Raw genomic sequence first — 25,708 nt, 5'->3', positions numbered from 1 at the left:
TTTGAGAGTCAGTTTCTGGTTCCCAGTTTATGTTTATTTTATAACATAAGTTAGTAGCTTTCCATCTCGTGTTGTATTATGGAACAGTTTAGAATTTTAATGAAATGTATGTACAATAATTTAATCATAAATTATATATGGGTGCAGATTCTTTAAGGGAAGCTGTTAATATATATTTCAATTTATATCTCAATTATTATCCTATAATGGATTTCTTTTTTGTGTATATCAAGTTCCAAAGTTTATCTTTTTCAGAAAGCCATCTCTCTTACTGAGGTTTTTCACAGATTTATTAGTATATCATTGTGGATAAATTTTTTTCTTTTTTTATTGTATCAGCCAGGACTTTATTTTATGTTGTTTGTTTTCTTGTTGCTATTGTTTGCTCCTATAAAATTCTACAGATTTTTAAAATTTTTTTCATATTTGTTGGTTTTCTGGTTATTTAGTCATAAACACTAAACTAAAAAAATCAACTTTCTCCTATTGTCAGGACTACTTTTCCCCCAAAATCTTAAGCTGAATGCTTTGTTTTATAAGTAATCTCTTATTGTATTATTGATTTAACTTCCAGTTAGCCAGTATGTTCCTTAAAATTGATTTAAATAGACTGGTACTGTGCTTAGTGGATAGATTACTGGTTTTAAATTACTCAAGTGATTACTCGGGTTAAGGGAAATTTGCTATTTAGAGAAAAAATAAAGCATTCTCCTTTTGGCATACTACTAGCTAAAATAAATAAATACATCAAGATGGATTCACAAGTTAGAGGTTACAAAAAGAAAATAAAAGATACTCTAAAGCAGTGATTCCCAAACTTGGCTGTACACTGGACCCATCATCATCCATCATCTGGCTGTACATTAGAATCTTCTTGATTAGAAAAATAAAGCTTCATCCTTCTGCCACACTGTTAACCAAAATAAATAAATAAATACATCAAAATGGATTAACAAGTTAAAGGTTAGAGAAAAGAAAATATATTCTGGACCACTGGTTCCCAAACTTGGCTGCACATTCGAATCAGAATTTATAAAAATTCTGATGCCCAGCTTGTATCCCAGACCCGCTGAATCTGGTGGGAGGCAGGCCCCAGTATTGCTTTAAAATCCTCAGGGGATTGCAATGGCAGAGAAATCTGGGGACCACTGCCCTGCAGCCTTGTTTTCCCAAAGTGCGGTCTTCTGACCAACAGCATTGACAACAGCTTAGAGCTTATTAGAAATGCAGAATATCAGACCCCATCTGAGACCCACTGAGTCAGAATCCGGATGTGTACAAATGCCAGGTGATTCATATGCACAATGGATTTGAATCACATGCCTCCAAAGCAAGCATAGCAAATTAGTGCCCATGGCCTATTTATATGAGTAACATTTTACTGGAATATGGTCACACCTATTTGTTTTCCTATTATTTACAGCAAAGTTGAGTCGTGACAGAATCTAAAATATTTATTAATATTTACTGTATGTTCATTTACAGAAAAAGTTTGCAATGCTGCTCATCCTGGATGGCTCATTGGAATCACTCCGGAGCCTTAAAACTCCTTCTGCCTGGCTGTACCCCAGGCCTATTAAATCAGAATGCGGGTAGGGGGTGCTGAGACCCAGGTGTCAACAATTCTGAAAGTTTCCCAGTTGATTTAAATGTACAGTTAAAGTTCAGAACCAGTGCCCTAAAAGTACAAAGAAAAAATCTATAGATGCAGTAAATATATATACATATATCTGTATGATGGGGACAGCCTCTTTTTGGATATTAAAAAAAGGGAACATGATGGAAAGATTGATATATTTTAGAATTCAGGGGGAAAGAAACCCACCTTAGGTAAAATTTGACAGTAAGAAAAACATTTTAAGCCAAATTGAGAAGAATGAAGAACTGTGGGAAATATTATATGGTATACAAAATCTTCTTTATAGAAGAACACAAGTATATTACTACAAATAAGATAAATACACCGGCAGACTGGCAAAGGCCATTCTAAAGCACTTTAGAGAAGAAAATAAAATGACTAATAATTATATGAAAAAATCATTAGTTTCATTTGTTAAGATAGAAAAGCAAAATAAAACAGCCATGAGCTCTTATTTGGGGTCTATCAAATTGGAATTATTAAAAAATTTTTTTTAAAGTTTTTATTTTTTTGAGATGGACTGTCACTCTGTTGCCTGGGGTAGAGTGCAGTGGTGAGATCTCGGCTCACTGCAACCTCCACCTCTGAGGTTCAAGCGATTCTCCTACCTCAGCCTCCTGAGTAGCTGGGAATACAGGCACGTACCACCACACCTGATTAATTTTTTGTATTTTTGGTAGAGACAGGGTTTTACCATGTTGGCCAGGCTGGTCTTGAACTCTTGACCTCAAGTGATCAGTCCACCTCAGTCTCCCAAAGTGCTGGGATTACAGGCATGAGCCACCATGCCTGGCCTCAAATTGGGATTCTTGACCTACCTACCTCCCTTCCTTCCTTCCTTCTTTCCTTCCTTCCTTCCTTCGTATTTTCTCTATGACAGTACTCAATACAGTGGGAATGCAGGCAAAAGAGCATTTGCATACTGAAGGGAATGCTAATTGTGAGGACAAGTTGGCAAGATGTATCACAAGTCTTGAAAGTGCTTGCTTGAGGCCGGGCGCCGTGGCTCACACCTGTAATCCCAGCACTTTGGGAGGCCGAGGTGGGCGGATCATGAGGTCAGGAGATCGAGACCATCCTGGCTAACACGGTGAAACCCCATCTCTACTAAAAATACAAAAAAATTAGCCGGGCGTGATGACGGGCACCTGTAGTCCCAGCTACTCTGGAGGATGAGGCGAGAGAATGGCGTGAACCCGGGAGGCGGAGCTTGCAGTGAGCCAAGATCACGCCACTGCACTCCAGCCTGGGCAACAGAGTGAGACTCCGTCTCAAAAAAAAAAAAAGAGGGGGGGAAAGTGCGTGCTTGGGTCCTAATGTCTGAATTGGAACTGACTGGCTGAAGTCTGTACAGGGCAGTGACTACAAGCTTGGGCTTTGTGGAGTTTGTCACATTTGGGGTGAAGCCTGGCTCTGTTGCTTTCAAACTGTGCTGAATACATTGTCTCGCTTGTTTCTCCTTAGCTATTTTCTTCTGTTGTATGTATTTTTTTGAAAAAAGATACAGTTAGAAGTTTTAGTGTTTGTAAGTAATTTAATATGCTAGATCATCAATAATAATAGATTGATGTCATTGTCAACATCATCATTTCACCAGTAATTTAAAATAACAGTAACACTATATGTACTCTGCGTGTGTGTGTGTGTGTGGTGTGTTTCTGGGCTTTCTAGTCCATTTTGATGACTTTTCTGTGGCGTGTGTACACTTCTATGCTATTGTAATTCTCCACCTTCATATGATGAAATCACCATTTACTGAGTGCCTCTAGTATGCCCACATGCACTCTTAGAATGCTTGGTCTTCCGCTATGCAGATCACCAGGATAGGATTTAATGCCCATGCCTTTGAGGGAATAAGGGTGGAGAACTCAGGCTGGGTGCAACTGCCTGGGAAGACTTAGCCCATCCCACAGGGAGCAGTGCCACTAGATGGCCCTTCAGAGTTATCCCAAATCAAGGCAAGGCAGCCGACCTTCGTTCCTATATCAGCCAGCCTTTGTGTGTGTGTTGGGGTGGCAGGGGCCACAACGACAGGGGATGTAGCCCCAGGTGAGGCAGCTCCTTGTAGCAGAGGGCAATTCTCATGAAGGGACTAGCTGTGAGCCTTTAGCAGGTCACTCTTCAATAGCCCGGGACAAATAAGATCCCTGAAGAGGGGATCTGGGCTGTACCCTACAGCATCCGCTATAGCTCATGTCTTTTATTCATTTAATCATTAATATGATACCCTAGTATTTTATTTAGGATTATTGTTATTAGTCATTCGTGTGATAAGCTTACCATTAAAAAAATGCATGGGGAACCTGTGTTCAGGTAATGCCAACTTTCTAAACCAATACAGATCATGAGAAAACATAGATAAGTCCATTTTTAGGACTTGATCATATAATAGTGAATAGATAGAGAAGTTTACTATTTTTTGAAAGTGTAAAAACCTCACTTGTAAAACTCTCTGAACCTAGAAAATTTTGGGGAGGGCATGTCATTCCTGGCTTTTGGTACATACACATTTTCTTCTTCACAACTCTATTTATAGCCATTTTGTGTTGCCTTAAAAAATCATTTATTTCAGATATTTTATAGAATAAAAATAATAAAAGGTATTATAAACCAGAGGAGATGAATACTTGTCACCAAAGAGTTCCCCCCTCACCTCTCTTTTCTTGGTCTCCTCTCTTAGCCTGAAGTCGCTGTCTATAGTCTTTCTGGGTATAGCAAGAGTGGTCATTGGTTAAGGCTTTTCCCTGATGAAGCTACTTTCTACTTCCTAAGAGTGCAGCCCTGACCTCTCTCAAGGGACCCTGCAGGGCTTGTGGCTTTTCCCTTTAGTAGGCAACGTATAGTCTCAGAATTCTGAATGTGGATTATCTAACCTTCAACTCTGCCATCTAATTCTTTCTCAAAACTTTGATTCACTCATTCAGTTCAAACAAGGATTTATTGAACCTTCACCTTATGCCAGACAGTATGTTCGATGTTGGAAATATAGCCCTGAACAAAACAGACATCAGCTCCTCCCCTCGTAGAGCTGATGCTACAGAGAGGGAGACAGAAAGTAACCACATAATGGAGATGCCAGTGCTTCATACTGAGGAGAAAAGTAAAGCAGGAAAGAGGATAGGGAGTTGTACGGGTGGTGTGGGAGGATTTACATGTTTTGGTCAGGTAGCCAGGGAAAGTCACGCTGACCAAAGGACATTGAGTAAGAACATGAAGGAGGTGAGGGAGTGTGCCATGTGGGCATCTGGTGAGCAGCATTCCAGGCAGAGAGGCTGCATGTGCAGAGGCCCTGGGTCAGTAGCATGCCTGTGTGTTCAAGGCTCACTGAAGACAGCTGCCAGATCAGCGGACAGTAGTAGGAGTGGCAGTAGGAAGCCATCAGATCCAAAAGGAGATAGTGCTGGTGGTGGGGTGATGTTGCTTTAAGCCATTGAAGGACTTTGACTTTTACTCTGTGTGAAATGGGGGGCATTGAAGGCTTCTGAGTAGAGACCACAAGGGGTCCAGGGCAGAAAGAGGTTAGGAAGCTGATATGGTTTGGCTGTGTCCCCACCCAAATCTCATCTTGAATTGTAGTTCCCATAATACCCACATGTTGTAGGAGGGTCCCTGTGGAAGGTAATTGAATCATGGGGGCAGTTACCCCTATGCTGCTGTTCCTGTGATAGTGAGTGAGTTCTCACAAGATCTGATGGTTTCATAAGGGGCTTTTCCCTTTTTGCTGGATACTTCTCCTTCCTGCCACCATGTGAAGTAGGATGTGTTTTCTTCCCCTTCTGCCATGACTGTAAGTTTCCTGAGGCTTCTCCAGCCATGTGGAACTGTGAGTCAATTAAACCTCTTTCCTTTATAAATTACCCAGTCTTGGGTATGTCTTTATTAGCAGAGTAAGAAAATACAGAAGCTATTGTGAATGATTCCTGAAAGACCAACCATTTCTCCAGATAGTCTGGCTTGATCTGAGGATAAAATGTACATGGACTTTTTTAACCTATGGAGAACTTCACTGACTCATTTGCATTAATGAAACTCAGTGCCGTAAAAATGCCCAGTATGAGACAGTCAAATAAGCAAAGGCCACCCTTGTTCAGCCCACAGGGGTCTTGTTCCTGCATCACCCTGGATCCCTTTTGCAAGGAGACATTTCCCTCTGGTCTCCATGTTGGGAAAAATAAATGATTCTCCTGCAAGCCAGTTGTTTTCTCTCTTATGTATACACTATTAATCTTATCCTGTCTCCCTGCTTTCTTTTGTTAAGAAGGTGCTCAGAGCTAGATCTGCAGTTTGTCTCTAGCAAGAGTATAGGACCCTGTGGGCTCTGCATTCATTTCTTTCCTCCCTTTTACTTTCATGCACCTTAATTAAAAGAAAAGCTTTTATTTTACTATATTTGCATGACTCACTCAAATGTGGCAAGCTACCGATCACCCACGGATATACGATACAAACACCATCGTTTAAAGATAAAAAGAAGAAATCCAGTTTGAAGTTTAGGTTGTTTGTATTCTATTTTTAGTTTCATAAATAAAAGTATATCTATGCACACACAGAATTTTCAGGATTAAACCCTAAGCGGCTAATACATTGCTAGCATGTATTTCTACAGGAGTGCCTCTTATCTATGGTTTTGCTTCCTGAAGTTTCAGTTACCCCCAGACAACTTTAGTCTGAAAATATTAAATAGAAAATTCCAGAAATAAACAATTCATAAGTTTTAAGTTGCATGCTGTCCTGCTTGGCCCCATCTGGGACAAGAATCCTCCCTTTGTCCGATGCATCCATGCCATCTGCACCCCCTGGCCGTTAGTCTCTCAGTGTCCTTCAGTGGGCAGACCCATGTCTTGCTGTAACCCATGTTATCTGTGTTCAAGTAACCCTTATTTTACTTAATAATGGCCCCAAAGCACAAATATAGTGATGCTGGTACATATTGTCATAATTGTTCTGTTTTATTATTGTCATTATTAATCCCTTCCTGTGCCTAATTTATAAGTTAAACTTTACCATAGGTGTGTGTATACAATACATATAGGATTTGGCACTATCTGAGGTTTCAGGCATCCACTGGGAGGCCTTGGAATGTATCCCTTGATGAACATGGAAGAGTGTTGTTATCTTTGATAGTTTCAGTGCTAACTGCCAGTCGCCTTCTACTCCACGTTTCTAAATTTGTCTTTTTAGCTCAGCAATATGCGACAGTGATACTGGTATGTGATAACAGTGTAGGTTGGGCTGGAAGGTTAAGACCAGCAGTAGAGTCTGTTATAAATTTAATTTCCAGCCCTTGCCCCCTCCCATTCTAATTTAGCAAGTCTTGTGAACCTCTTTGGAAACTTTATGCGCACACTGAGCAAACAATGTATTTTTTGAGACCTTAGAATTTTAATTTTTTTTGTTACTTTTATTCTTGAACAACCACTTGACTGGGTATAAAAATCTTGGGTCGGATTCTGTTTGTCTAAAAATTCTGAGAATTGCCCAGTTGCCATTTAACACTTATTGTTAAATATAATGATCTTAGTTACATTAATGGTAAATAACCCCATCAACACTGATGGTTTATTTTTATTGCTTGATTTTAATACTTGAAATGTAAAAATGAAAAGCCAGATGCTTCTCAGCATTGGTCTCTAAAAACTGATCCTTCATTTCACCTTTTAGTCTTCATTTTTTCGTATCTCAAAAGTTCTTTTCTGTTATGTCCTGGCCTTTGCTTATGATCAATGTGCTATTTGGACTTCCCTTTGGAACACATTTTATCCGTGGTTGGATCTCTGTGATCTCCACTGTTTCTATTTTGTGAAGTTTCATCTTTTTTTCTCTCCCTTTCCCTTATTTTCTCTGCTTTCTGAGATGACTTCTTAGTTTTGTACTCCTCGCCATGGTCGGTTTTCAGCAGTGCAAAGTCAGCCTTTCACCAGCTCAGTTACGACTGTGCTTTTGGCCATGAGCCTTTTTATTTCATCAACATCCCGTCTCATCTCTGCAATTATTTAATAAAAGTTATATAAGTATTATTTAGCATAGAAAGAGAATGTTTTCAAAAAAAAGTCTTCTGTTCATGATGGTTAATCCTTTTCAGATGAGAAATTATTTTTTTGAGCCAATCCTTTTCTCCCTCTTTCCTTGTACAGTCAGATTTTCCCCCACCCCATGAGCTTTAAGTTAATTTTCCCTTATTACCTAAACAGCTCCACGGTGGGCGCTGTTAGCGTACTCCTTGTTCTAGTAGAAGGTAGTAAGGATTCCTTCCCACTGCTGTGCCCTAGACTGCCCTTTACTGGCTCACAGGTGTGGGAGAACAAAGCCCCACCCACGGGTGTGGAGCTGTCTGTCAGCTCCGTGCACTGGAAGGCTTCGCACTGCCTTTGGCACGTGGTGATGCTTCATAAAATGCTTCCAGAAAGTCTGCAAAAGAAAATCCCCTTGGGAGTGGGTGTGTCATTCAATGTGTCTCAAAGCGGTGACAAACCAGCATGTCATAAGTAATTCCTTTGCATGATCGCCAGATTGTTATAGCCCAGGACTGACTCTGAATGTTTTGACTCATGAATTTCACCTGAGCAGAAATATAATTCACTCTTAGCTATTAAAACATAATAATTTGCATTTTTAAAATGTCCTTGATGTGTTTTCCTTCTCCATCTCTCTTCTGCCACCTAAACACTGATGCTTCTTTTCCATTCAAGAGAGGTCGTTGATTTAGAAAGGACAAACCATTTGTCTTAACACTTAATAAAAGGGGAACTATATAAATTTTGAATCCAGAAGTTGTGGGATGTGATATCTTACCAATCTTTTTTTTTGTTATTGGGAGGAAAATATAGAAGTTTGTACAAAACAGATAACACTGTGGGCTGTACTCTTCATTTTATCAGGGCTGAAGATAAAGATAAATAATAAAATCCATCAAAGACATAAGGTTATCCGATTTATTCTCAATCTGCTCTTAGCGCATGGGTTACCCTGAGCTATAACAATTCCTAGGATTTTTCAGAGACAAAATCCTGCCAGACAACTAGGTAACTTAGAAACAGTGCTTTCAATCAGAGATCACCAAATGAAAAGTCTCATTAACCTGGCTTCTCCCCATGAGCCCTTCCTCTAAAGAGGTTCCGAACAGGCCACCTTTATAAAGAGAAAGTCCATTTACCAGTCGAGATTACACCAGTCAAGAATCAGAATGAAGGAATATGTCCGAAGTACCAGCTGGTTTATCTTCTGCAAGAACTTCCCATGCCTTCGACCCTTGGGAACTGTAAATCAAATGGCAGACTGTGAACATTAAAACCACACATTGAAAATAATGCATCTCTATTTCATTCTTTTTTCCAGGTTTGAGATTTTTAAGAGCTCTGAGACTGATACAGTTTTCAGAAATTTTGCAGTTTCTGAATATTCTTAAAACAAGGTAAGATGTTCTTTGTCATATTTTTTTCCTTCCAGTCCCCTATGCCAAGTTGCAAATATCAGGTGTGCTTGCTTTCATCACAATGACATTATTAATAGTTATATTATTCAGAGAAAGAGTGATCTAACACGGAGAGGGAGAGAAAACCCAGAGTAGGGTTTGGGTTGCTCTCTTCTGCAGGGCCAGGGAATTATGTGGTGAAAAGAGAGCAACAGCTGTGCATGCAGGGAAGTGGGGACGACTGTAGGGACACATAGCTGATATCTGGGTGCCCAGTGGGGTTGCCCAGATAAGAGTCACGGTGTCACGGGGAGAGGTGCGCAGTGAATGAGGGATAGATTTGCTCATTGATTGGGAAGTCCTCGCTGCCAGATTCTAAATCGCCCCTTTATTGCATCACTAAATAAGAAATTGAACCCAGTCGTAAAGGCAATGGAAGCAATGCTGTGAGAGGCAATCACAAACCTCATACGGCAAACAGAAAATCATTTCATTTCAAAGCACATTTTAGATGTTCACTTTATATCCATATAGCCCTTGGGGCTTGCTCCGTGAATTGCCTTTTGGGGGAAAACCTACAAACCTCCTGCCGAATGCACCATGAATACTTCTGTTAACTGCATTATGATCTGGAAAACACAACTGGACCAGGAGGAAAAGCCCCCAGAGGATCCCTTTCCTGATGACCTGCCGGCTTGCAGAGCTGGCCTGAAACCAGGGCTGTCTTGATGAATAAACTAATAAAAGAGGTTAGACGTGCTCTAATGGAGAATAAGTACAGGCCATAAATTTCTCTTCTAGGAAATTACACTCTAAGAAGCTCACTTCTAATGTTCCATTTCCTCTTTGGTTGCCCTTCACGCATTTGATAAATGATTAAAAACAGGACACCTCCATATTTTGTGATTTGTAATTAATATATCTGCAGTTTGGAGGGTTAGATTCAGCATCATTTTCCTGGTAACACAGGCTGGGACCCAGCTTCCTGAATGAACCTGACACAGCCAACAAATTCAACCTATGATTGGCTTTACTCCTTGGGTGTTGGCGGTTTTTTTCCCTGCTTGTTTATTTTGTTTTGCTTTAATTCGAAATTGGTTTCCTCTCTCTGACTGCTCATCTATGTGACTGTGAGGTCAAATTCACTTTCTATTAGCCAAGTTGAAAAGAAAAAGAGAATCCAATGGCACCGAAGTCTTTAAAAGTATGTCCTCCTGCCTTTTACTGTTCATTATCCTGAGATAAGAATGTATCAGTCCTCTATTTATTAGCAATAATGTAATATTATTCATATACAGTGAATATTATATTTCTTCATATTTTTCTGAGTGCCAATAACCTTGATTTCTGCCTTTTAATTATTCTTCTATGTGCTAGAATCATATTACTTTTGAAATGTAAATGATCAATGAAGCTAGCATCTCTTCAATATTTACCTATGTCAGATTCACTCCACTAGACTGTGTTTTAAAGGTGGAATGGGTGAGTACCCAGCACCGAGCATAGAGCCTTGTCCTTAAGAGACACTTATTTTTCTGGTAGGCATGGTGTTTTGTGACATTCTCTAACATCGGGTAGTGTCTATCTCTCCCTGTTTCACAATCACATCATATGTTAAGGGGAATTTTATTCTCTGATGCCAGCATTTTGAGAAGTTTCCATTGCTCTGAGGAATACTGTCTACTCCCTGGACTGTTTTAGGACTTGAGAGAATGATGGACCATCTGAATGTTTTTTTCTGACCTTCTGCTAGTACACTCACTTTTCTTTCCTTTGGATGCGGGAAGTGGCTGTGGCATCCCTGGTGGTTAAGTCACCTGCCTACTGCACAGTATGGTTGCTTCCTCCTTTCAGTGTAGAGGGGGAAAGCTGAAGCAGCCAGCCAGGGGACGAGGGAGAGAATGGCCCCAGGGAAGAGTCACGGGGTGGAAGGCTGGCTGTGCATCTGCCATCCGGGCCCCAAGACAGCCTTTCTCCAGTGTCCCACTTCCCACTATATGAAACTCTTGTTGTTAGAGGGTGCTTTTTGCCACAAAGCCACAACCTGGGTTTTCAGAGTTCCCTTCACTTATGGTCATAACCAGATGGTTGAGGTAATTCAGCAAGCCTGGAGTGAGCACCCATTGGTGTCAGCAGCAAGGTGGGTGCTGGGAGTCCTGCTGTCAGAGAACTTGCTGGGTAGGGGGTCAGGCCGCCTGATGGTGTGGTTAATGCTGATGTCAGTATGTCCATGGGTTGAGAGGGGAGTAACTAAGCTGAGCTTGGCATGAGTTGTGGGGCAGTCAAGGATCTTTTCAAGAAGGTTACCTTTAGGTAAGCCTTGTAGAAAACTAAGTGTCATCCTCTTGGGGCTGGGCATGTGAGGGGTAGGGTGGGGGTTGACTTCTTATCAAGGAAGCTGCTAACAGCACACTGGTGTGAGAGCATGGCACTTGGGGAAACTCTGGGTAATTCTGCACTCCTGGACATTAAGAGTTCTGTGATGGAAAGAGGAGGATGAGGTTAAGAGGGTAGGAAAGGCCAGGTCGCCAGGCATAGAAACACATATCATGTAATTGTAAGAAGTCTAGAAGCTCTAGGACAACTCTCTGAGGCCATTTTCTCTCCAGGTGCTGGCCCGGCTAATCTTGGCTCCTTCATTTTGGGCATCCCCAAGTGTGGATCCCGAAGTTCTGTCCCAGAGAAAGTGCAGGCTTGGCTTTTGTAGGGCTTTGGACTTTCAGCAATTCTCCTATGACTCCTCCATACTCTGCTGCTTTCATAGTGGTCCTTCCAGGAGGGTGGGTTGGGGAACCCATGTAATCGTCTTTAGGGAGATTTTGTCTGGCTCTCTTTGGTGGTGAATTCCTGCCAATCTGTGGCATTAAGTAGGAATGGAGGCTTTGCAATGTGATTTGAAATAATGACTTGGAGTTGCTGTTTCATTTCCAGTACTTTGGCTGCCTCACTGGGCCCAGAGCTGAAAGAAATAAGGCAGAGAAGCATAAGGTGGGCAGAAAGATTGATAAAGAATTAAGAAGGCAGCAGAAGGAAAATTAAAGTGCATGGGATGAAATGGGCAGATCACAGTTACGTGACCAGCATCAGGGCCCTTTCCCAAGCTGCAAGCCCACAGCGGGCCTAGAATACTCCACAGCCTGAAACGGGCCAGTTAAAGGGAAGACAAGGAGACTCCCTCTTACTATCTGAGGTTTTGGCAGTTCCTCAGTTATTCTGCAAACTGGAGATCTAACATACAGGTGCTAGAACACTTATTCAACTATCAGAGGAAAGTCAGCAGCTGTGTTTAAAGGCTGTAATTCCACATCTCATTGACTGTGGTAAATATTGATGACTAAAACATGGATCACTCAGCAATTTTTTTCAAAATGGGAATTTCCTTATTGTTTCCTGTAATTTTTCTTTCTTCCCCCCCCTTTTTTTTTTTTTTTTTTGAGATAGACTTTTGCTCTGTTGCCCAAGCTGGACGTGATCTCAGTTCACTGCAACCTCCGTCTCCTGGGTTCAAGCTATTCTCCTGCCTCAGCCTCCCAAGTAGCTGGGATTACAGGTGCCCACCACCACGCCTGGCTACTTTTTGTATTTTTAGTAGAGACAGGGTTTCACCACATTGGCCAGGCTGGTCTTGAACTCCTGACCTCAGGTAATCCACCTGCCTAGGCCTCCCAAAGTGCTGGGATTACAGGTGTGAGCCACCGTACCCAGCCTGTTTCCTCTAATTTTTAAAATATGTTCATTGTAAACATTGCAATAACACACAAAATCATAAAGGATAAAGTAAGATTGCCTCCACATCACACTACTTTGAGATAACTATTGTATCTACTACGTCACCTTTGGTTTCCCACATAGCATTCCATGATATGCATGAGTCATCATATACCTAACCAATATGTTTTTGGGAGGTGTTTTTGAAACTAAAACATTACTACTCACATGACCTTAGAGATGGCTCCAAGGTAAAGTTTGTAAAGAAGAGTATTCTATATGGAGAGTGCAAGAGATGTGCAGGGAGAGGCCAAATCATGCAGGTTCTTAGATTCATGGACTTTACATGAACAAAGGAGAGCTGTTGAAGGATTTTAATCAGGAGAGGAAATGTGGTTAGATTAACATTTTAGAAAGATCCACTATTCCAACAGTTGTATAGGCAATGGGGTTGAAGCATCAAAGACCTCATAGACCATAAGACCAATTAGGAGGCAGTAGTCCAGGGAAAAGTTATTAGGGCATGGCCTTAGGCAGTGAAAATTGGGGCAGAGAGAGGAGAAGGGATCTAGAGATAATTAAGGGATTGGATTGGCAGAATTTCACTTTGCTCCACTCATGTTATAGTTCAGACCATTTATGTTAGCGTGGTGCAGTCCAGTTAGCTTTTCATGGGGTGGGTATTTTATATCTGTCCAGCAAATAGAGCAGTAAAACAAAACAAGGCCAGCAGCACCTGACAGTACCAGAAACAAAGAGAAAAATTAGAGACAAGCAGAACAGGGACAAATGTGCACTTTGTACAAAGTGCATGACATTTTCTGTGTTAACAGAAACATGTCTTGTTGAACATATAGAGAATAAAGAAGAAAACCCAGAAACTCTGGGTTTACAGCTGTAATCTCTGGAGCCAGACCTTCTCTTGCAGCATCCACAGTTTCTTGGAAGAGGTCTCTAATCTACAAGAATCGTGTGCCTCTCCTATCATGTTTCACTGTGTCCATCGATGTGAATTAGAACTCATGGGATGGGGACTCGGGAATTGTATTGAAAAAATGAGAATGATTTACTTTAGATGGGTGAGGTTTTCATGATAAAATCAAAATCTCCCTTAAAGCTTAGGAAGCGGGCTAGAATCCTAATGATTCAAATCATTCTAACCATTGCTAGCTTCATGTTAGGCCCAGATCCCTAGGCTTGACCAGGAAGGCTATGACTATCTCCACGCAGAGATGCACAACCTTTGCCATGCAGACACACAGCCCTGCTCCTGGCATGCCCCACTCTTTCTTCCCAAAGAGCCCTACTTAACCTGGCAAGGTTCACATTTCAGAGTATGGAGAATGACCACCAGGGGTTAACCTTGCATCTTTTGCTTGTTGCTTTCAGATGTGTGGTGATAGTGTTTCATTTAGAAAGCAAATTCCTAAACCTAGGGATCTGTGATAATGCTGATGTCATAAAAATAATCAGATTTCAGAGCTAAACATGGACTGTTTTAGCAACAATGGTTAAATGTTCTGCATATGGCAAGAGCTCCCCAATGCACTACCAATATCACTGTAACCATCATTTAGAGTTTAATAATCACCATCTTTAGGTCATTTTCCCAAAGCACCAAGAGGCTTGGACTCTAAATAGGTTTAATATCTCAAGAAGACCCCACATGGTTGTTGGTGGGACACTGATGTGTTCAGGTCCCAAGAATCCAGGAGTATGTAAGTGAAGCCACTTGGTATTTAATGATCCCCTGAGAAAATGGACAACACACACCTCCCTAAGAGCCCTCCCTTTGCCACTGGCTATCTGTTCTTCATCTATTTCTTACCCTCCAATCCTGGAGCACCCCTTAGAGGACTTACAAGGTAGAGGACGGAGAGAATTCTGCTCAACACAACGTCTAACACGTAATAAGGGCTCAATAAATATTGGCAGTTATTACAATATGGTAACTCTAGAAATGATCAAGAGAGACAGAATGGACATTTTGGCTGTTTTCCCAAGTTTTCGAACAAGAAGAAAGTTGTTTCACACATCTCGAAAGAACAGTCTCACCCACAAAGTTGAAAGTATCTGTTTATTCTTTCCGTGAACTGTCAGAATCAACTCTGGAAAACCTAAGACCGTGGATTCCTCTGTGCTGTTCCATAGAAGAAGAAAGATTGTTGTTATGAGCATTAAATGGCTTAGTATACATAAAGCACAGGTGATCCTAAAGCATTTAGGATGGTGGCACATGTGGTGAGCACTGGGAAAGAACTGTAAACAAGCTAGCTGATACTATTACTATGATCTTAAATGAGTAGAATTTAAATCATTTGTTCTCCAAAAGAGAGGTAAGAGAGGGCAGTCATAACAGAGATGAATTGACCAAAACTAATGGATTGGGCAACACTGTAGGCTGCATTAAGCCACTACTGGGAAAATGCAAGAGCTAGAAAACAGAGTTCTTTTCTGCAAGATGCAGCAAGGAACACAAGAGTCAAATAGCAACCTAAAACTTTACACAAGACATCTTAAGTCAGTAGGATCAATTACCGATGAATGGCTGGAGGTGAGAGCCAGGGAAAGTCACTTTGTCTTGCAGGTGGGTGGAACAACTTTAAGGAAGCAGTAGGGACTGAACTGGGCTTTGAAGAATGGGGAATACTTGGCTAGATGGGAAAGGCTTTCGAGTTGAGTAAATAGTGTAGACAATAGCTGTAGTAAATAGGTTTAACTGGGATGGCAGTTTCAAGAGCTTATGTGAAAGAGTGGTGGTGGGAGAGACTGGGACTTCACAAGGTATTGACAATGGAAGGAGAGAGTTTGAATGTCATCTTTTAGTCAACAAGAAGCCTTTGGACAGTGAAGTGACCTGCTGACAGCAGCGTTCAGGTATATCCCAGTGGGAGTGAACAGGATGCAGTTTAGGAAGAGAGCAGAGGCAGAGACCAGTGCACTCAGTGCAGAGTCACAGGGGCCTGTTATGCTCCAGGGACCCAGGGTTCCTGGAATCCAGACAGAGAAGTCCCCAGCTCTCAGGGAGCTCCAAATGTCATAAGGTCCAGTTGATCCACTCAAGGAACACCAGTGGATGCTAAAGCTGTTAGGTATAAGGTTGTTGGGGAGCAGGATATTCCTGCAGTCTCGGGGCCTCACTCAAGGTGGTATATTCATTACAAAGGGAAATGGGCACCTCTCAGTGGAGACATTAGCATTTCCACCTCAGCCACATGAATGGGCCTAGTCATTGGGCTGGGATATCCTGATGTGATGCCATCCCCGCAGAGATGCTTAACAGAAATACTCAAGTAGGGAGCTATGGAGGATGATCAAGTCTAGAGGTCTGATGTACAACATGAAGACTATTGTTAATAAAATTGTATGGTATTTGGGATTTTTGTTAAATATGTAGATTTTAGCTACTTTGTCACACACGAAAATGTTAACTATGTGAGATGGTAGATAATATCATGTTGTAAGCCTCAAACATACACAATAACATTTATTTAAAAAATAAACTGGGCTGGGCACAGTGGATCACACCTCTAATCCCAGCACTTTGGGCGGCCGAGGTGGGCGGATCACCTGAGGTCAGGAGTTCGAGATCAGCCTGGCCAACGTGGTGAAACCCCGTCTCTACTAAAAATACAAAAATTAGCTGGGTGTGGTGGCGTGTGCCTGTAATCTCAGTTACTTGGGAGGCTGAGGCAGGAGAATTGCTTGAACCTGGGAGGCGAAGGTTGCAGTGAGCTGAGACCACACCATTGTACTCCAGCCTGGGTGACAGAGTGAGACTTCATCTCAAAATATAAAATAAAAATAAATAAGTAAATAAACAGGATCCAGAATATACAACATTATAGAAGACAACCTAGATTCACACAAAATCTAATGTTATTACAAAGGAGTGGTGTCATTTATACATTAAAAGAGACTGAACTTGGGATTGGCAAACTATAACCCATGCCTGCTGCCTGTTTTTGTAAATAAAGTTTTATTGGAACAAAGCTATATCTATTCCTGTACATGTTGTCCGAAAGCTGTTCTGAAGCCACAGTGACAGAGTTAAGTATTTGTGACAACGTCTATATGGCCTGTAAAGCCTAAATATTTACTCTCTGTCCTTGTTTCCTGACAGTTGGATTTAAGCCACCTAACAGCCAAATGCAGTGCGTGAAACTTGGGTCTAGGGGGAAAAAAAAATCAATAAACATAATTTTGGGTCAACTGGAGACATTTAAATAAGGTCTGCATATTAAATAGCATTACTGAATTTTTATGTTTTAATTTTCTCAGGCGTGCAATGGTATTGTGATTATACTGTGCGATGCTTTTCTTCTTAGGAGTTGAGTGCTAAAGTATTTAGGGCTTGTGCCATGATGTCTCTGATTTATTGGTAAATGGTTTAGCCAAAAAAAAAAAAAAGAGAGAGAGAGAGAGAAATACATATATACATGGCAAGAAGAAGAGAAGGAAAAAGAGCGGCGGGGGTGTGGGGAATAAGAGAAAAAGCACGTAGGGAAATAAAGCACCTGTGGTCAAATGTTAATAATCGGTCAGTCTAAATGAAGAGCGTACAAGTGTTCATTATATTGTTCTTTCCACTTTTCTGTAGATTTGAAGACTTTTTAAAATAAAAGTCAATTTTTACCAAAGTTAAATTCGTTCCTCTAGGCTCTGTCCTGACCTTCATCCCAGCAGCTCCTCCAGCTTCCAGAATTCTCTTATAATGGAGAAACGGTTGGAAGTTAGGTGTGGCAGCCTCTACCTCTAAGCGGGTGCTGTTACCCTGTAAGATAGCCCCTGCAGGGCCTTCCCTTGGTAACATGGGGATTTTGCTTGTTGTCTCTTGCACAGTAATTCCATCAAGCTGGTGAATCTGCTCTCCATATTTATCAGCACGTGGCTGACTGCAGCCGGGTTCATCCATTTGGTGAGTAACCTTGAAGACCCTTGTGCTCTCGCTTGCCAGCAACAAGACCCTCTCTGAGTCATTTTATTACCTAAAATTTTTCTTGCTGGAAAGAAACTTCACCTCGGTTGTAGACAGGAAGATGGGAAGCAACTAAATAATTGTCTGGGTTTCCAACCTTTTTACCCCAAACTAATTCCAAATGGTGAGTAATGTTTGCACTATTAACCTGCATTTTTCCATTCATTGCTTGTTGGTATTGTGTGGGGGCTTTGGTAGATTTTCCTTCTGTCTGCAAGAACTACAGTAAGCCACAAGATGGCAGTGCTTCCTAAGCAAACACGTGGAAAAGGGCTGGGGACAAGGTTGGAAGTTTGACCCACACCTCCTAGTAAACAACAAATTCAGATCCCTCAATTTCTCTCTACTTCCCCCTTACAAAAAGCCACCTTTGATTATTTTGTCTGATTTGTACCTCAAAAATGTTAATTCTTTTTTATTAGTGACTCTTTTAAAGCCTTATATTGAGTCAAGCCCCTCACACCACCCAAAGGCAGACTTTCCTCCTGCTTTTAAAGAGCACAGCCATTGTAGGAAGTGTGTTTCATGCAAACATAGACTGTTACAACTGGAAGGAGCCTCGTCTAGCTATGAGACTTTGGATAAAGTTGACCACCGGTGGCTGAGCCTCTATTTGCATAAGGGATAGAAGGACACGCTTAACTACCCACACTTGGGATTTACGTAATTATCACCCAAAGGAAGACAGGCCTGGGATGACAGTGGGTGGGGCACGGGGGCTCACATAGTACCAGATTTGGGGTCTCCTGCCCAGCCCTTAATACCGATGGGATTCTTGGCCAAAATCAACCTTAATCACCCTAATTCTTGCTGTAACCAAGTACCAAGCACCCAAATCACATATGTGGAGGACATAGTAGTCTTTAATAAGATGATGACCCCACCTTACTATTGGTGTTAGTGAAGTCCCTTCTGGTTCACCAGGAAACGTTTGTGAAAATGGCACATTAAGGACAAACTAATGTGTGAAAGAGGCCAGGCCCTGGAAACATTTTGCAGAGGCAGAGCTGGAGGCCTGGGGGCTGCCGTCCACAGACCCTAAGGGTGGATCACGCGCGTATTTGAGTAAAATTGGACCTGCAGCTCCCTCTCTCCTGAGAGTATCTAAAGTACCTTTCCTGCCCATCTCCTAGCCTTGTTGGCAGATCAAATATGATGGAAGGACAGGAAAGTGGGGAAACTGCAGTCCTGGGCCAAAGCTCTTCAAATCCAGCGACACCCATTTGTTGAAGTTTTGCCTCTGCGAAGTTGACCAGGACCTGTGTGGCCCACAAAACTGAAAAAGTTTGCCAGCCCTTGGTCTAATAGGTTGTGCCACTGCAAGCTGTTCTCATGAGCTCACTTTCCAAGCCCCTGGGAAGATTCTGGCAGCCTCAAGGCTAAGACCACCACTGGCAATTTGCAAAAGAGGGAGAGCAGGGCCAGATCCCAGAGATGCTGTTTGAATCAGAACAAGCAGGGCCCATATATACTCTTGGATAAACTGATGGAAGGAGGCAGCCCCCTGTGGAACGGTTTAGAATTTCTGTGGGAGAGGCAGAGCCAGGCCATCTGGGCCTTAGAAACCCATTGGGGAAGGTCAGGGACGGGGTCTCTGGATCTTTCCTTGAAGAGAGTGCTCTAAAACCTGGCCAGTGGCAATGCCCTGAATTTTCGCTGGCTTCTGACATTTTAGCAGCAGAAGAAAAAAGGCCTAGAGATATTTTCCTTCTTGCTTTCCCTCTCTGTCCCAATCAGCCAGGAAGACATTTCCTGCAGCTGCTTCTCCACTTTCTTTGTGTCCTGCTCAGGAGCTCTTTATCCTGACTCACAGAACTCAGCCCAGGAACCACACAACTCCTGTGGAGAGTGGTGTGCATTAGCAAGTGGCCTTCAGGAGTGCCGAGCTTCTGGGTTTATTGTATGTATACACTTCAATAGCATGTTTTTCTTTTTTCTCCCCTGTCCCATTTGCTTTAGGTGGAGAATTCAGGGGACCCATGGGAAAATTTTCAGAACAACCAGGCTCTCACCTACTGGGAATGTGTCTATTTACTCATGGTCACAATGTCCACCGTTGGTTATGGGGATGTTTATGCAAAAACCACGCTTGGGCGTCTCTTCATGGTCTTCTTCATCCTCGGGGGACTGGTAAAAAAAATCTTTATTATGATTTGATTTTGATGGTTGTTAGTATTTTCCATGATACATTTCCTTAAAGCTTTGTATTGTAGACTGTGTTCTGCACTAGAAGCAAGCCTTAATGTTAGAATCAGGCTAAGTAAATCCAAACAGGATGGTGACTTTTCTGCATAATTCTTGGTGTATTACACTTGCCCCATAGATCCAGGCACATTGCCCTTGTGAGGGACAGCCATTTAGCCAGGAGCAAACCTAATTGTCTTAAGAAAGTGATGCTGTTAAGAAGGGAGTGTGTCTACCCCTTAGCAATGTAATTCAGCATCTGGTATGCTACAACGACAATGGCTGTCACCTGCCTCTGGTAGAAGCTATGGATACTTTGTAGAGACAGTTTGCGGTTTCAAGAGCTCCCCCTTCCCCTTTATGTTCCTACCCAAACTTCCAACAAACACTGTGGCTGGGGCCTGCCCTAAAGAGAAGGGTCCCTACATCAAAGGACAGAGAGCACCTTAGTCTTGTCCAGGCAGACATCCTCACGTGAGCAGAGTACAGTTTTGCAAACAGCTCACTCCGTTCTGCAGCGGACATATGGGATATTTTTGCTCCTTTCTTCTAGGAAAGTTTCACTGTTTGGTTTTTAAAGGTCTATGCAGCTCTTTATGTTGCACTAAACCATCCCTTATAATGTAAATCAAGGGGATTTCTGGCCACACATTGGCAGTTGCTGCATTTTGTCTTTCAAAGTAGCTCACTTTAAGTTTAGAGTTTTTGCCATTTATGAAGCGAGTGATTAAAATCCTAATCCACACACAGCTTTCATGTACTTACACTGCACGCACATTTATATATAGTGATGCATACACATCTCTCTGTTTTGTATGCATAGGGCATATACATTTTAAAAATGTATATAAATGTGCACGTGCATGTGTACATTCACGCAAGCATTTCTGCAGCATCCGTGAGGTGCCCATAGATAACAAGACCCATCCAGCCAGTCACAGGCCAGATGTTTGTTGGACAAAACATGGCAGATTTGTGTTTCTCCTTGCTATCTTCTCCTCCCAGGTGATTTCCTAAATTTCCCTTTTGTGCTTTTTAGTGTTTTTTTTTTTAATAGAAAAATTTAGTTTTTAATCTTTTGGTGTTTATTTTCTTTTGTCACTCGTAAAAACATTGATTCTCCTCTGAATTTTAATGACAAAGATCTTCTCTTGTGAAACTGTGTGTGCACGCACACGTGTGCCTGTGTGTGTTTAATTTCACTAGCATGCACCCCTTTTGCCTATTTTTCTTCAACAAGAACTAGATATCACCTTATTTATTCCTGTCTCCTTTGTATTTCTCTAGACTGTGATTCTTTTTGTTCTTTAGTTGTCAAGGTTAGCTAATGTTTGTTTGTCTTGTGTATTTCCAGGAGCTTGCTCTTTTCATGCTTTTAGTTTTTTATGATCCAACATATCAATATATACCTTTGCAGGCCTAATCCTCTTGTGTTTTCAGATCTTAGTGCCCCCCCGACCCTGCCCCGTCTGAACAGGTCCCCCCTTTTCTTTGGCCTGTCTTTTTAGTCTCTCTTCTGTCTCCTGTCTTCTCAGGCCATGTTTGCCAGCTACGTCCCTGAAATCATAGAGTTAATAGGAAACCGCAAGAAATACGGGGGCTCCTATAGTGCGGTTAGTGGAAGAAAGTAAGTATGCCAAGAGGTTTTGCTGCCTCCGCTGTGGTAGAATCCTCTCTGCATGCCATTTTTTTTTTTTTTTTTGGCTCTTGTTTCTTTGTTTCATGCATGTAGGCAATGTTTGCCCGCTACGTGCCCGAAATTGCTGCTCTCATCCTGAATCGGAATAAATTCGGCGGGACTTTTAACAAACATGGAGGCAGAAAGTAAGTCAGTTGCATCAGAAAAGATGTGGTTGAGTGACTTTCAGGAGTCCCTGTGGAGGTGCCCTCTGAATTCTGCCCCTCCCCCACCCCACCGGGTGCTTCTGTGAGGGAAGGCCCAGCTTTCCTCACAGGGGCGTGATGTCAGAGGTGACCCGAGGACGTTGCCACACTTGGACCAACTCCCATTCACAAATTCCAAGAGATGTAATGAATTTGTCCTGAAAGGAGTCCATTTATAACTGGGCCCATATTTTCTCTTCTGACCCCTAACAAGTAGACAAAACTCATTCATTCTTCACATCATCTGGCTATGTGATAAAATTCTGGTCCCTCAAACTAGTATGATGCCCTCCTATGGTGGTTTGTATGTAGCAAGAATGCAGGATAAGACTCTGGCAGGGAACTCCTTGGGTGGCAGATCCAGGTCATCTGGCCTACTGCAAAGGCACTGTGGCCACTGGGAACCCAGTTCTCCTCTTCATCCAGGAGGCACCAATCTTATCCTCAGGGGGACTCATTACTCAGCTGAAATTCCTTCTGGGCAAGAAATAGTATATTTCTGGTAGTTTAGGGTACTACATGCTATTCTTGGGGAATCTTTTGTTTGGCTTCCCAAACATGAGTGTTTTCTTCTTGGGAACTATTTCAATGTGTGCTTGGATCACCTTATCACTCTCAATATCAATGTGCAGGTTCAATGTAGACCCCAAGGTTTTCTCCTAAGTAGGGGGCAGTACCTTACCACCTCAAGAGAGGAATGCCGTGGGGGAGAGGGAGCTGGCAGCAGGCATCCTTTATTTATTTTTTTAAAGCTTTTTCTGGGGCAGTGACCTTTGTTTTTGGTTTTGAGGTATAACTTACATAGAGTGAAATGTACACATCTTTAACATATAGAGTGAGGAACTTGTACCTATGTACACACCCAGTAACTACCATCCTGTCATCCGGATCAGGACACAGAAAACTTTTCATCACTCATGCCTCTTCCCAGTCATGGAAGTTCCTATCATGGAACTGTTTTGTTTTGTTTTGCTTTGCTTTCCCTTCTCGTTCAGTTTCAAATGAACTCTTAAAGAGCTTCTTTGGTTTTTTTAAGAGGAAATAAAATCAGACCGGGAGCATTGTATTTCCCTCCACTGCTGCCTTCTCCTCGTTTTGACAGTCAGCCATGTCGGGCAGAGCGGAACCTCCCCTTCGGTCAGTGAGTCCAATGTTTCCTGAGCTCAGGTGTCCAGGCCTCTGCACAGGAAATGAGGAGGTGGACAAAAGGGCTTATTTTCTTGAACTACCCACAGGACACCAGTTTCTTTTCAAAGGCACAAAGGACAGTGGGCCAGAGGAGGCCAGTTGGCGTCTTTTCAGAGAGGCAGCACATCCCTCCATCTTCCCTCTAATGGAGCCCTCCCCTCACTATTATCTTAACAGCCCTGGATGAGGTTAGAACCAAGCTGTTCTGATTTCTGGGCCATTGGTTGGATCCAAAAGGCCAAATAAGTCCAGAGATTCCCATTGGTCATATATCCCATGCCAAGAGGAAAACAGCATCTCAATTTATTTTGCCTTGAAGGTGTGGACAGGTCTCCATAAAGCAGAAGGCATTCTGAGGGCCTGGGGCTCTCTTTATGGCCTCCCTATCTCCCAATGTCACTGCCAGCATTTCCCAATCACTGCCCCTGAAGAAGTCAGTAAAATCAATTGCCCTGAAGGCTAGGTTGAAAATATTTCTTGACTCTCATTCCAGGTAATTTTTTTTTTAATGAAATAATTTTCCTAGTCAAATGTGGGTGAGCTGGTGGGTGGGCTGCAGGCCGGTAGCTTTTGGTGCCGGCTGACCCAGATGGGGCCCTCAGCGCGGCACTCACTCACTGCCCCAGGTCCGATCTGGTCATGTTTCACCCTGGCAGTTCCACTCAAACTTTCAGGTGCAATGACTTCAGATCACAGACTTCCTGGCATTCTGTTCGGGCTCTGTAATCTTTTATCACCGCTTTTAGCCTGGTTTTCTCTCTCTCTTTTTTTTTTCTTCTCCCTTTATAAAATGCACTTTGCTTTTAATGTTCTTTTTGGGTCCCCACTGTTCCTGACCCTGCAGACACAGAGTCCGTCCTGTCATCAGCACCGGGCCTGTTCACTTTACTTTACGCATTGTTTCCTGGTTCAAAAGCTAATTACTAAGTAGTTTAAAGAAGCCCTTTGGTCACTTAGATCTTTCATCAGAAAATATAAGCTTGGGAAAGGCACGGTAATAAAGGGCCATTAGCACCCTTTGTTTGATGTTGTTTTTCCAGTCAGTAAAACAAGATTGATGAAATGTTATGTTTGGCCAAATTTTGAGTTTTCATTTGGAATTCAGTGTTGAGAGAATGAGCTGTCAGAATCAATAAGTTTTCTTTCGCTTGGGATATGGGCATGTGGTAGTAATTAGCAATATAAGGTCTTTAGTTGAGCAACCAAGCATGGATTCTGGCAGCAAACATAATGAGAAACTACAGTTGTTCTATTTCTAACGTCAGAAAGTTTCCAGATAAAATTAAATGCATTTGCAAAAGGAAAGCAGCTAAACTTTGTTGAAAGATAAAGTTCAGACTCTTAAAACAGTGTGCTGTGCTCTGAGTTTTTGTGTATGCATAAATCCATGTGCTCTGCCCATGGACACACACGTACATGCTCTCTGCTCCCCAGGACCCAATCAAATGAATGCCCAGAAAGAAATTAGAATGTATACATAGTTAAGGGATTTGTTTACTTGTGCATATTTTATTCAGAAATGATTTCTCTAACAATATATTAACTTGTCAGAGAACTCAAGGTAACTCATGATCTAAAGCTACAGAGACACAAAACTTTGAAATTCAAAGATTATTTAAAGTAAAAAATTTAGGCAGAGAAGATCAGGGTTTTGTTTGTACAACACCCAAATTCAGGATATTTGAGAATATGAAGATTTCATTGGCATCTCATTTTCAGTTTTAATCAATGTGTTTGGCATAATATAAACACTTCAAGTAGCATTCTCAAAACCTCTTCACCATCAACACTATTTCAAGGGCCCAGAGTGCCTTACCCAACATTTTCATCACCTCCTGCAGGATAGCCAGTCCCTGCAGTGGGTATGGGTGCTTGTGCATGTGTGCATGTGTGTTGGCTATTTCATATATGTTATGATGGATTGGGGCATCTAAGAATAGGGGTTTGGGTGTCCACAACCAACAGTTCAGTGAGTAGCTGAGGCAAGTAATCTCTCTGAGTTGGAGGGATTAGGGACAACTGGGCTCTTGGACTGATACCCTGAATCTTATTCAGAAGAGTAGGCCTCCTGCAGCCCAACCTGTCTCCCAAGGCTACTGCCTCCTCCTCCTTTCCTTTGTGGAAGGTCGAAACTGCTTAGAGACAGGGAAGGCCGGAGGGGTGGTGAGGCTCCCATGGCCTTTGGGATCCCCAGCTCTCTCCTCCCTCTCATAGCCCCTTGCAGTTTCCCCCAGAGGTCTCCTCTCTGAGTGTGATTCATTCCACTCCTGGTTAGTTTATGAGAACTGACAAGATCATGGTCCAAGGTCACATGGCCAAGGGCCATGGAAAATAATCAGTCACAGAGAGGAATCCATCTGCTGTAACCCCCTTGTTAGAGGGAGTCCAGCTGGAGAGCCACCCAGACCTTATGTTTCTCATGTTGGGACTTGAGTGACTCAAGTTTGAGGCAATCCTAGGCCCAGGTGTTTGGGACAGAGAGAATGGGATGGGTTTGGATTATTCTACTGATTCCTGGTAGCCAAATGCTGAGAGGACACACAAGAAGGGAATGAGTCATGAAAGACTAGAAGTAGCCAAGGTGGGAGAGGAAAGTGAATGTAATTACCTTAGAGGAAGGTCCCCAGGATGAAGCTACTGAGCCGCCATTCTGGTTTGGGGAATAGTTGTCACAGACTAATCCATCTCTTGCTCCAATTCAAAAAAGCTGTCTGTG

The 25,708-nt window shown here is 42.3% G+C and overlaps 1 protein-coding gene across 10 annotated transcripts in view; it reads left to right on the top strand.

Moving 5' to 3' along the window:
- KCNMA1 (potassium calcium-activated channel subfamily M alpha 1) overlaps window positions 1-25,708 on the top strand; it is a 756,034-nt gene that overhangs the window by 506,091 nt on the left and 224,235 nt on the right. For all 10 annotated transcript variants that reach the window (XR_002730119.1, XM_023204859.1, XM_026455332.1 and 7 more), the window contains exons 6-9: window positions 8,975-9,050; window positions 17,601-17,676; window positions 19,696-19,866; window positions 21,456-21,547. Coding sequence is in view for 9 of the 10 variants with exons in the window: in XM_023204859.1 (XP_023060627.1) it covers window positions 8,975-9,050; window positions 17,601-17,676; window positions 19,696-19,866; window positions 21,456-21,547 (415 nt within the window). In the remaining variant the exon portion in view is untranslated. The remainder of the gene's footprint in view (window positions 1-8,974; window positions 9,051-17,600; window positions 17,677-19,695; window positions 19,867-21,455; window positions 21,548-25,708) is intronic.

This window comes from Piliocolobus tephrosceles, chromosome 9, assembly GCF_002776525.5.
Source record: "Piliocolobus tephrosceles isolate RC106 chromosome 9, ASM277652v3, whole genome shotgun sequence".
Classification (NCBI taxonomy): domain Eukaryota; kingdom Metazoa; phylum Chordata; class Mammalia; order Primates; family Cercopithecidae; genus Piliocolobus; species Piliocolobus tephrosceles.
The sequence above is the reverse complement of the archived record's forward strand: the minus strand, read 5'-3'. Positions and strand labels throughout refer to the sequence as shown.